Genomic DNA, 13,114 nt, shown 5'->3' on the forward strand with positions numbered 1-13,114 from the left:
CCTTCCTCCCTCTCCCTCCCTCCCTCTCTCCCTCTCTCCCTCCTTTCCATCTTCCCTCCCTCCCTTCCTCTCTCCTCCCCCACTGTGTATTTGTTTCTGATTTAAAAGCCAAGATTTATTTTTATTTGTATGTATGTTCTCTGTCAGGGATGTAGGCATGTACCACATGGGTGAGTTCCAAGATAGCCAGGGCAGCAAAGAGAAACTCTGTTTTGAAAAACAAAAGAAAATGACAACAAAATAATCCTATGTAGTATTTGAAAATTAGAGTGCTGCTTAAGTCAATAATGAAAAGACAGATAACCCAATTAGCAATATGAAAAGAATCTGGGTAGTTCTCAAAGAAGATACACAAATGTGCCTTCAGAGATTCTTAATGTCATCAGCCATTAGGCAAAATGTGAGTCAAAACCACAGGGCAAGGGCTTGGCTCAGTTAGTAAAGTGTTTGCTGCATGAGCACGAGGATTTGTGTTTGGATCCCAAGCAGCCAGTGCACACATCCGTCACCAAAGCCCCACCTTGCAAAGCAGTTACCACACTCACCAAAATGACAAGTGTTTGTCAAATTGTAAGGAAACTGGAGCTGTCACATTTTATTGGTTCGATTATAAGTCCACATAACCACTTTGGAAAACAATTGATAATTCTTCAGTGTTAAATGTAGAGCTATCAATTTCCTGGCTTACTATTTTCACACACAATTTGTACACGAATATTAAAAGCATCAGTCTTCAAGATGTACAAAAAGTGTAATGTCCATACATAATGAACAAATGAAGTGATCACCAAATTTGGCATATCTTAGCTATGGCATATTACTTAGTATTAGATAGAATGGAGTGTTGTTACCTGTTCCATAGAACATGAATGAGTCTTGGAAACATGGAAAGGGAAAAAAGCCAGTCATCCAAAACAGCATGTATGATAAATGCTAACTGTCCAGAAAACTAAAACCTGCAGATTCAAAAAGATTAGTGTTTGCTTATAATGAGAGGTCGTGAGGAAATGGAGAAGACAGTGAATAGGTTGGTCCTGGGATGATGGGGTGCTGCTGTATGTTAGATTGTGGTGATAGTTGGAATCCTATGGGAAATATATCTCATAAATCTGTTTAAAACATTTAAGAACTAGAGTGTTCTTAAAACAATGCAAAATAAAGGCATATTTTACTTATATATTAATACCTGTAATTGAAATATACTATGTGGCCTTCTTTACTGTCAAGCAAATAAGATTTTTTTTTTTTACTATTTGAAAACATACTTTCTAACATAAGTATAGCAGTATTTAGAATAACTGTAGAACGAAGAAGCATTTAGGTAAAATTTAAAAGTTATGGGCCTGGAGAGGTTAAGAACATTGGCTCCTCTTCCAGAGGTCCTGAGTTAAATTCCTAACTACCACATGGTAGCTCACAACATCTATAATGTGTTCTGGTGGCCTCTTCTGGCCTAGTGCAGGCATACATGCAGGCAGAAGCCTGTATACATAGTAAATAAATAGATAAATCTTAAATAAGTTGTGCTGATTGTAATGGTACACATTTAAAAATGGATCAATATAAAGATCTGGTGTTGCTCTTTTGTGTTACATGGATGTCAGCACAATGTTTATATACTGATGCCCTTTAGTGAGTGAATAAGCAAAGACTTGAATATGTCTCTGTGTTAGCTTTAAATCAACAGAATACCTGTGGTAGCTAAACCATGCAGAGAAAGGTTACTTTGCCCCCACTTCTGGGAGTTCAGAGGTGTAGATCAGGCAGTCCTCCCCTGGGGTAAGGCTGACAGATGGTAGCTTGTGCAGGAACAGTCACGTTCTGAACAGGAGGAGAGGACGGGGATGGACACGCCAGGTTTGTTCCTTTTGTAACATTGTTCATGAGAGAACTCACAACACCCCAGTGATCTAAGGCTCTCCCACTAGATCCTACCTCCCTAGGGTTCACCACTTCCTACTTGGGACCAAGTGTTTAATCACAGCGGACTTTGGAGTGGGCAGCGCAGACTCAAGTCATAACAATGTATATAGATGTAAAGATGCGATACTATAGAAGGTATTTTTGCACAAAACTTGCAATGTTATAAAAGGCATTTGTAATAATATAATGAAGTCTGAATAAAAAGATCCAGCAAGACTTCTTAATATAACTTTATAAAGTAACTTTTTATTTATAATGATATAATAGAAAGATCCCCAAATACCAGTTAACAAACCAGATGGCACATCTGTTGGCCTGCACTGATCAGAAAGCTGAGGTACTGGTCAGGATGTGAAGTGCGGGGACCAATGGATGTGTGGAATAAATGTGTCCGGAACCAGGCCTCTCACGCAGGAGCTTGTCCTCTCTCAGGGGTTGGTGCATAGTGCGGCATTGTCAGCAAATACTCGCTGTGGCATCAACACCTGCCTCGGGCTGTTAACCAACAGGAAGATCATTGAGGTGATAAAATGCTCCCCAAAGCACTTGGGAGACTGAAGAGAAAACATTGATACAATGTTGCTAAAATGGTATGAAACACAAAACTGGTTTGTTTATCACTGGCCAGGTGATAAAGCCATACCATTTTCAGACATTCGTGTATCTATTGGGGTAAAATAGATACAAGTTAATGTCAAGCTTTTCATAACTGTATTTATTTTATGTGTATGAATGTTTTGCCTGTGTGTGTGTGTGTGTGTGTGTGTGTGTGTGTGTGTGTGTATGTGCACCATGTGTGTATCCTGTGTGAGCCTGTATCTCCAGGGGTCAGAAGAGGGCATTGGGTCCCTGGGGATCTGGAGCTATGGGTGGTTGTAAGCCATCATGTGGGTGCTGAGAGTCAAACCTGGGTCTTCTCTAAGAGCAACAGGTCAACTGCTGAGCCATGTCTCCAGCCCAAATGCCCCATTTTCTAGACTATCAATGTTAGTGGTCAGTGCTGGCCCAGCAAAGGCGAGCAAGTCTCCTGAGAGTGAATTCCCCTGTGTGCCTGCAGTGCTGTGTGCAGTGTGTGCAGTGTGAGGACGCCAGTCTTCCCTGTGTCTCATTGCTGAGCTAACAAACGGCTGGAGGAAGGGATACTGATTGTCTATCTTAGGAGGAAGGAAGGACTTGGGGTGGAGGTTAAGTGTAGCTCATATTATACCCAAAACCACATTCCAGATATAATATAATGTACTGTGCTGTTTTCTCTACTTCATACATTTGGAACATTTCTAGTTCTCTTTTTTAAAAAAGGAGAAAGTAGGTTCTGGTGAAGTACAGACAGCAGTTTATACTGAATGAGTTAGGTGTGTAAATTCTGCATGACTGCAGGCGAAAGGCCATAGCATGCTTGGTTCTGTGCCTTGTCTGGCACAGATTTTATAAGCTCTCTGCTAACTAGAGTCCTCGTTTTCTGCAAGGATAAATGCTGTTTGCTTGCCTCCCTCCCTCCCTCCCTCCCTCCCTCCCTCCCTCCCTCCCTCCCTCCCTTCATTGATGTTTAGAGGCAGGGTTTATCTGTGTAGCCTAGGTAGTCCTGGATCTCATTCCATAGACCAGGCTGGCGTCGAACTCGGAGATCCACCTGCCTTTGCCTCCTGAGTGCTAGGATTAAAGGTGTGCACCACCACTACCTGGCTCATTTGATGAGAGTCTTGGTTGGGAAATGTCATGCTGCAAAGGATGTGACAAAGGCCACCCAAGTCCTGAGGGAGCAGGAATCTGCACTGTCAGCATCCACAGTCCAGTTTCTTTCCCGTTTCTCTGGAAGTCCCTCTTGCCACATCCTTGGCATCCTTCTGAGAAGGCAGTACATCCTCATTGCTCTGCCGAGGAATTTTCTATGGAGCAGTGGAAGAAAGAGCAGAGGGAGAGCCGAGACAGAAACTTAAGGCGCTGAAGGCAGAACTGAGTCTGCTGACCTTAAGAATGAAATTTTGGCTCCCGCCATAAAAGATGTCATACCCCTTGGTGGCGTATTATGACCAGATCCCTGGAGGAGCCCCTGGAGAAGGGGAGATGAGTAGACACACTTACCTCACTACTGATATTTGCAAGTGAAGTGTGTTACAGAACACATCCACCCCAGGAAAATAGCCGATCCTGAGCAGATCCTGGGGACTTAAAGCAGTTTGTGGCATGGTGGGCTGGTTGTGATCCTGATGTAAAATCTGAAACAATTTCTGGGAATTTAGTGTGTAAAAGTATAAAGGGTGAGAAGGATGTAGTTAAACTTTCGTTAGTAGACTCAGGTCTCGCCATTCACCTAAGCCAGTACTTAGGAAATAAGCTGGTGGAAGGAAATAGCTCTAATTGAAGAGCTGGCATTCAGGGCCAGGCATGGGAACATATACCTGCGGTCCTGGCACTCTTGGGGCTGAGGCAAGGGCTGTATTTAAGGCCAGTTTGGCTTTAGAGCAAACTTCTATCTTTAGAAACATAACAAAATAGAACTGCAGCAGTACTGGAGAGTTGGCTGGCTGCTCTCTGAGAGGACCTGAGCTGGATCCCCAGCACCCACATGGCAGCTCATAGCCATCTGTAACTCCAATCTTTGCAGATATGACTCCCGTTTCTGGCTTTCTGGGTCACCAGGCGCTCACAAATGTTACACACATAAATGCAGGCAAAACACCCGTATGTATTAACAGTGATAACAGCAAAGCCCAAAATCCTAAGATGGGTAGCCGCTGTCTCAGAGCTCTGCCTTATGACTATAATAAATGTTTTAATGAAATATGCATAGTTTTACTTGGGGAGAAAGGTCTGAGCAGGCAGGGTGGCTCATCTTTGTAATCTCAGCACTTGGGAGTCTGAGGCTGGCCTGGCCACCCAGAGACAGACCCTGACTGAAAACAAACCCACAAAAACCTGGAGGACTGTACATATGTATGCACGATCTCAGTCAGGAACAACGACAGAATCATGATCCCAGCATTTGGCAGAGTCAGGAGGATTGCTGCGAGTTTGAGACCAGCCTGACCTACATGCTGAGTTCCGGCCAGCTAGGACTATGTAGCCATCCCTTGCCTGTCCTTGCCCTCTTTGCCAAATAAAGGAGCCGGGAAGAACTAAAGAAAAAGGATGCAGAAGATAGCAGGCTGTGGGTGATTTCAGTCTATTGTTTGTGTGTTGAAATATAAGGAAAATCAATCTCCCAGTGGGTTTTCTCTCTCTTTTCTTTCTTTTTTAGTTTTTGAGACAGTTTCTCTGAGTAGTCTTGGCTGTCCTGGAACTCGCTTTGCAGACCAGGCTGGTCTTGAACTCACAGAGATCTGTCCCCTTACCTCCCAAGTGTTGGGATTAAAAGCCTGCACCACCACTGCCCGGCTCCCAGTGGTCTAGTATCAGGAAAGTTTAGCATGAAATAGAATTAAATTGGAGTAGAAATGAGTTCTAGAAAATGATGGGCAGGTGTGTGTTGGTGTGCACTGTGCACTCACGTGTGTGCGGTCCCTTCTCACAGGACAAAGAGCTAAGGATCTCACTGCTTTCTAATCAACAGATCTCCCTCGGACATGGCCACAAGCGGCTTTCACTTTGTACCATGTGACACCAAACGGGCATCAAGACAGCTTGGAGCATCTGCTGTGGGCAGGTCAGGAGACTGGGGGGCCGGCTGGTGAGGTAGGGGTGGACTTAGGCAATTATCACATCTATTTTATAAGTTAGAGAAGAAGATGCGTGCAAGGGGACTCAGCATAGTAAGAGCAAACTAAATTAAACTTGGGGGGGCATACCTTCTTGTTTCTAAAAAAAAAAATCGCATTATTTTGTGTGTGTGCATGTGTGTTAGAGTGAGTAAATAGCACGTGTGTGTATGTGCATGTGTGTTAGAGTGAGTAAATAGCACATGTGTGTATGTGCATGTGTGTTAGAGTGGGTACATAGCACATGTGTGTATGTGCATGTGTGTTAGAGTGGGTACATAGCATATGTGTGTATGTGCATGTGTGTTAGAGTACATAGCACATGTGTGTATGTGCATGTGTGTTAGAGTGAGTACATAGCACACGTGTGTGTATGTGCATGTGTGTTAGTGAGTACATAGCACGTGTGTGTATGTGCATGTGTGTTAGAGTGAGTATAGCACATGTATGTATGTGCATGTGTGTTAGAGTGAGTACATAGCACGTGTGTATAGTGTAGAGGACAATTTACAGGAGTTAGTTGTCACCTTTCACTGTGTGGGTCGGGAAACTGAACTCAGCTCCTCAGGCGAGGTAGCAGTTACCTTTTATTGGCTTTTCTTTAAGTTTTAGAACTTGTTTTGTTTGCTGAAGTGTTTATCTAATTACTCTTTATCAATAAAAACTCGGGAGCCAGGTAGTGGGGTAAGAACCTCATTGATCAGAGAAGCAGTGAAGAAGGGACCAATAGCCTTCACTCCCTTTCTCAATGCAAAAAGGCTGAGAATCTAAGCCCCACCCTACTACTTCCTGCGGCTCTCTGTATGTCCTTGGTCCTCCATAAACTCTATGGCTAATTTTGGTCAGCTAGTAGCTAGCTCCGCCCTCTGATTCAAAGTAAACTTTATTGGCAGTCTCAGGAGTGTCAGAGGGTAATCAAAATATTAAGATGTATCCATTGTAGAAACTCTGGAGCCACAGAAGGCACAAAGAGAATGAAACGTAACACCAGAATTTGCAGTCTTCTTAGATTTGTTAAACTGTTTAAAATGGGATCATGTTACATTGTTCTGTAGTCTGCTTTTTAAACTGGAGGCAGTCAACTTAGAAAGGCTTATTGTGTCCTATGAGCTTCAGGTTTGGCGTTTCCAGTTCGTGATGGGTCAGCCCCCCGGCTGTGGCTCTGTGAGGAGGCTGCACTTTGTGGAGGGAGTGCATGGCAGCCAGTGCCGCAGTCACACCATGGCCAGGGAAAGAGACAGGAGGAGAAAGCCAGGGCACCACAGTCCATCACCGAACCATCTTCCACTTGGGCCCTTCCTCTTAGAGACTTTACCATGACACCTTTGGACACCAACACTTTAACACATGGGTTCTTTGAGACATTCCAGATGCAAGCTAGCAGAGAAGCCATGGTTAGGACACAGAGCAAGCCTGAGGGGAGATAGAAAAATGAGTGAGATTTGTGTATACATCTGAGATGGGAAGAGGAAAGGTTAGAGATGAACGTCCAGGAGCAGTGGAGATCAATTGTGAGAAATGGTGTTAGGGTGTCGAGATGCTTTTATTATGGTATTAACACTTACAGGTTTTGTAGCCCTAGCAAAATGGAATGTCCCCACCCTTTTCATCAGAAGGTATTCTACTGCGGTCAGTGAGCCATCAGCCTTTCTGAAGTTTGTGGGTGTGGCTGGTATCAGGTGGCACAGGAAGTAACCAGTGTCACCTCCTCAAACTCCCCTCCGCACAAACCCCAGTCGGCTTCTCCGAAAAACTGTAAGGCAGGCGGGTCTAGAATTTGGGTCACCATTTAATAAAGAGGAAGCACTGGGTGTCAGGTGAATTGATTGAGGCACTGCAGCTAGGCGGTAGTTGGGAGGCTGATGCTGATGCTCCGCCCTTGTTTGTAAACAGGGTACTTTTTGTGGTTCCACCTGCCCTGGTGATTGACCTGCACATGTGTTTAGTCTCAAATCATTTTGATGGTGCTGGTTTTTTTTTTTTTTTTTGTTCTTCATTCAACCTAGAAATAGGAGAGAAATCTTCCCATCGANTTTCTGTCTCTTCCCCACCGCCGCCTCCCCTTTCCCTCCCCCTTCCCCAATCAAGTCCCCCTCCCTCGTCAGCCCAAAGAGCAATCAGGGTTCCCTGCCCTGTGGGAAGTCCAAGGACCACCCTTCTCCATCCAGGTCTAGTAAGGTGAGCATCCAAACTGCCTAGGCTCCCACAAAGCCAATACGTGCAGTAGGATCAAAAACCCATTGCCATTGTTCTTGAGGTCTCAGTAGTCCTCATTGTCCCCTATGTTCAGCAAGACCAGTTTTAACCCAGGCTTTTTCAGACCCGGGCCAGCTGGCCTTGGTGAGTTCCCGATAGAACATCCCCATTGTCTCAGTGTGTGGGTGCACCCCTCGCGGTCCTGAGTTCCTTGCTCGTGCTCTCTCTCTTTCTGCTCCTGATTTGGACCTTGAGATTTAGAGAAGTACATGGCCATCAGCTAAGATACTCTGCAGCTCTGAAATTCTTTGAGTTTGCATTTATTACCAGTAGTTTTAAAGGGCACCAGTGAGGAAGTTATGGATTTTCATGGTCAGTTTCTTAATAGGCTAGTTGCTGAAGTCGTTGTATTAAGCAGTTTGGAAAAATGAGGGAAGACACCTTGTTGGCCCAGACTTTTCCCATCACTTCATCCTCTTACCACATCCTGTAATTAGCGAGGAGACATGCTAGTGGGTCTTCACACAGGTGTTTTTCCATGGAAGTGGGCTGTTGGAGAGGTTGCTCGTTTTCAGATCTCAAGGATAAATTCTATCGTAGTTGTTTTCATGTATTGTATTCGAGGAATTCACAAAAGCAGGAGTCAAGGGTCTCAGGCTAAAGGGATGGAGAGAAGCCTTTTATAGATCTTTCTACTCTTCACTTGCTAGCGTGGGTACCACTTCAGCCCCACGTGGGTACAAAGCAGGCTGGTGCCAGGTATTAATGAAGACTGCTTTGGGGAACTCTTAGCACCATGGAATTACAGCCACTGAGGAGGTAGCACTGCAGAGACTATTCAGTGGGGTGAGGTTCCCAAATGGTCGAGTCATTAATTATGACGAAACTTTGAGTAGAGGGCAGTGTGGGAAGAGGGGGCTTTGTTTGGATTGTTGGTAAAGAATGCGAGCTAGAGAGAGCCACTGCTGGTCAAGGACACCATTCCAGTGTTGCGGGTGTAAACTTCTGGATAGCACAATGTGCGGATACACTGGGTATTGATGGACCAGACTCTTTAAGTGGTTGTGATATTTTATTAAAATTTTATGTTCTTATCATTATACTGTTATTTAAGAAAGAATGAAGGATAGATTGCCCAGACCATTGAATCTGACCCTTTCTCATTTTTAATTAATAGGTTCATTAATCTGTTTACTTATTGTGTTTGTGGCGGGAGGAGTTGCCCGTACTGTGCTCACAGGACAGCCTCGGCTGTCTGTTCGTCCTCAGAGCCCTCTCCCTTTTGTTTGGGAAAGGATCTGTCACTGGGCTGGAGCTTCACCACCTAGGCCAAGCCAGTCAGTCTGTGAACTCTGAGTCTGCTTGTCTCCGCCTTCCATGTCGTCGTTGCTAGGACATATAGGTGCTCCCACTACATCCTGCTCTGCACATGGTTTCTGGGGATCCAAACTCATACAAGGACTTGCTTTACCGACTGACCTACCTCTACAGCCTCCGTGTTGTTGATAAGTGGCCGCACATGTTGTCCAGTCCAGACTTGAATTCACTGTCTAGCTCAAGCTGGCCTTGAACTCCCAGCAGTCCTCCTGTCTCAGCTTTCTGATTTCTTCTTCCTGACATAGTTGGCATTTGCCCAAGGCACTGACTTTACCTGCTTATCAGTGTCTAGCATTTTTAGTAGTGGGCTACACCAGGGTAGTTTCCAATGTTTGCCAAGGAGCCATTTCAAAACAAGTTAATTTTATTAGAGACATATTAGACATCGCAAAACTAGCACCACGCTGGTGCTATATTAAAGAGCAGCTCACTGTGCTTAGGTAACCCGGATAGGAGAGATGGCTGTAATGCAGAACTAGCTTACAGGAGCCCAACTGTCTCCTCTGCGAATGCACGTATCTCCTAAGTCACACTCGACGCAGAGGCTGCAGCACCGTGGGGGTGGCTCTGAGCCAGAGCTCTGCTCTCCTGTGGGTCTGAAGGATGAACAAACACATTGTTCTTGTTCATGTGACTAGACTAAGCGTTTTTTCTTTTCTTTTCCTTTTTCTTTTTTTCCCCTTTCCTTTCCTGTCCTGTCCTTGACAGGGTCTTTCTATGTGGTTCCTGCTGTCCTAGAACTCACTCTGTAGACCAGGCTGGCCTGGAACTCACAGAGATCTGCCTGCCTCTGCCTCCCAATAGCTAGGACTAAAGCTATGTACCACCACCCCTTTTAGTGTCTGAAAGATGACGACTTTTACCTCCTCCCTTTCTGTATTATTTAATCACACTTTTATCTTTCTTACATTCATGTTTTTATCATTTCTGGTTCTGCAGCAGTGGTTGATACCTGTGCCATATTTCCTGAGTTCTCCATTAGCTTGTGTATGAGGGGCCGGCCCTGCAGATAGATTGACATTGAACTTGTTCTCTCCCTGCCCCAGCCCCCGTGTGATAGCTTTCCGAGTGCCTGGCTGCATCCCTCTCGATGTGAACTTGTGGTCTCCCCTCTGCCTTGGCTAATTAAAGAGAAAAGAGACTCTGGTTATTTGCTGTGCGCATCTGAGCCTCTGGATCTGCATGCCTGAATCTTAGGCAAGAGGGTTGCTGGAATCTTTTTAGTACAGTTAGGGTCTTGGATTTGGAGAATTTTGCAAATTACCACACTCTTTGGTAAAGATCTATGAAGAGTAAAGTCTTGTCTCTCCCTGATTTCGCACATGACACTGGGAGTGTTAAGGCCTCCTGCGGAAGACATTTCCTTAGCATTTTTGTGAGCGCAGTGGTTCTCAGCCTCTCTAATGCTGTGACCCTTAAATACAGTTCCTCATGTTGTGGTGACCCCAACCATAACATTATTTTCATTGCTACTTCGTATCTATAATTTTGCTACTGTTATGAATCATAATATAAATATCTGTTTTCTGATAGTCTCAGGTGACCCCTGTGAGAGGGTCATGTGACTTCAAAGAGTAACAACCCACAGGTTGAGAGCTGCTGGTTTAGAGGCACTTGGGATGTCAGTGAAGGGCTCTGACCTGTGAAGATGGAACTCTAAGCTTTTTAAGTCACAAAGACTGCATGAGAGGATGTAGGCTTGTTATGTGGAGACATGCTTTGGGGATTTTGGTTGTTTTGTTTTTGCCTCATCCCTGTATGATCTTAGGCCCAAAGTTGCAGGCTTTGCTTCGTGGGTTGGGGTGATAGAGCCTACTCTCCTTGGCTCATTGCATCACAGAGCCAACAGGCGGTACCCCTTTCTTTCTTAAGAAAAGGCTGGATGAGGGCTGGTGCTATAACTCAGTGCCAGAATATTTGCTGATATTATGTAATCTTGGTTTGCAATCTTTAGTGCCCAAAATAGGAGGCAGGGAGGTGGCAGCAGTGGTGGCAGCAGCTGCAGCGGTTGGCTTACTCACGCCCACTCACCTACTTTGCCTTTTCAAGTCACCAGTCAGCTAGCCCACTGGATTTGAACTTGTGATCCTTCTGCTTCAGGGCCTTTATTCTGCACAGGGGAGGAATAAAGCAGAAAGGAAACCAACAAAGTCCCTCCCCAGGGAATCTAGCGGGAGGAAGCGCTCATCTCCTCCAGATGTTAATACAGGAGAAGAGTGCCCTGTCATCCATGGTAGGTCCATGGTTGGGAATCTAGAACAACAACAACAATAACAACAACAACAACCAGATAAACAAGAGAAAAGCATATGATGTGTCAAATGGCATGGAACCCCTAAATTCTTCTCAACCTATTATGGAAGAGCAAACCCCCCATTTGCCAGCAGGCCTAACCATGACTGCCCAGTCTTCAGTTCTCTTCTTGCCCAAAATAAGTCAGTCTAAATGACTCATCCAAAAGTAGAGACACATCCAGAGAAAATGGGGTTGTGCTGGGTGTTTGAGATCCTGTTGTCTAGAACCCCAGTTTGAATAGAGTTAGTGCGGTATGGGAAATCTTTGACTATAGTTCTCGATGCCAAGGAGACTTGGAGGAAACTGGGGAAAGCATCTGGCTCCACCCGGTGAGGACGCCAGCCGTCCCACCTCCTCTCTGTTACCCTGCACGTGTTCCTTCCCTCCCACGCACGCACACTCGCGTGCTTTCATGGGGACAAAGTCCTGTGTCAGCTCTGCCCTAGGCACCGTCGTCCCTAAGTTCCCAGTGCGAGTTTCTCCTTCTAGTTACGTGTGTGTCTGCAGAAGGTCTTCATAGGCGAACCCTTCCGATTCTCTGAACTGCCTGTTATTCATCTCCTCTTCCATCTGTATGCTCGTTCCCTCTCTAGTCATTGGACGTTCTCTGGTGTTATACAGTTGCATGGATACGTGAACAAATGGCTCTGAATTACTGAAAGCAGTTAGTTATTACCAAATAATGGTACTAATAGCTGGCGTTATCCAAGGACTTCTGCACTGATCTAAGCATAGCGCATGTGATAACAGTGCAGCTTATAATGTGGGCATGTTCGCTAGACATAGCTTACGAATTAGCAAACTGAGTACTAGGGAAGAAAACTGACTTGTAATGGTCATATGTAGGACTGGGTTGAGGTCAGGAACGGAGCCAAAGCCCAGATCCTCATTCACCGCAAGGCACGCAGCATTTGCAATCAAGTGTATTGTTAAAGGGAGAGATGGAGTTGGGATGTAAGGCCTCTATTAACATCATTCCAGATATTTGTTATAAGTTATTTTGTGTGGTTTTTAAAACTATAGGACTGAAATAACAATTCTGCCCTGTATTAGCATGTCTTGTAAATTAGAACTAGGAAGGAGTCTGTACTTCACCGAGGATACGTGGCAGGAAGCCGGCAGGGCTCCGGCGGGTCCAGAATGTGAGTGTGTGGGCTCAGCATCCATAGCGTTTGCAAGATTATACACAGCTGCTGACTCACACGGAGCAGGAACACTCACAAAGCATGCCCATAGCAGCCGTTGCCACTGTGTCTTTCAAACAGGTTGTGGGTTGTGAAAGCACCTTGGTGTTTCAGAGATGGGCCGGGACCCAGGGGACTCTCCGGAGATGGAAACACCAACTTTTACTTCTGGTTCCGGATTCTTTTCACTCTGCCGTGCCAGGCTTGAGGGGCATCCCGTGTTGATGAACCTTTGAGATGCCTGGTGGTTCTTAAAAATCTTTTGGTAGGCGTATGTTTCCTGGGCCTGTTGAACTTTATGTGGCAGCCCGTTTTTGGTTCTTAATCTGAGAAGGCAGCGCCATGAATATCTGTTTTAGGAAGAGAAGTCTGACAGTGGCGTAGAGGGTGCATTAAAGCAAAACTGGGCTCATGCCAGGCCCCCTGAGTCGGAAGCCTTTGAGT

General features: G+C 45.2%; 1 protein-coding gene across 4 annotated transcripts in view; it reads left to right on the forward strand.

Moving 5' to 3' along the window:
• Ttc39b (tetratricopeptide repeat domain 39B) overlaps window positions 1-13,114 on the forward strand; it is a 112,501-nt gene that overhangs the window by 50,225 nt on the left and 49,162 nt on the right. For 3 of the 4 annotated variants that reach the window (XM_050157451.1, XM_050157454.1, XM_050157452.1), the window contains one exon: window positions 5,474-5,566. The exons of the other annotated variant lie outside the window; for it this stretch is intronic. In XM_050157451.1, the coding sequence (XP_050013408.1) occupies window positions 5,474-5,566 (93 nt within the window). The remainder of the gene's footprint in view (window positions 1-5,473; window positions 5,567-13,114) is intronic. 4 annotated transcript variants of the gene reach the window in all.

Source organism: Alexandromys fortis, unplaced genomic scaffold, assembly GCF_014885135.2.
Source record: "Alexandromys fortis isolate MF-2015 unplaced genomic scaffold, M_Fortis_MF-2015_v1.1 scaffold_64, whole genome shotgun sequence".
Lineage (NCBI taxonomy): Eukaryota > Metazoa > Chordata > Mammalia > Rodentia > Cricetidae > Alexandromys > Alexandromys fortis.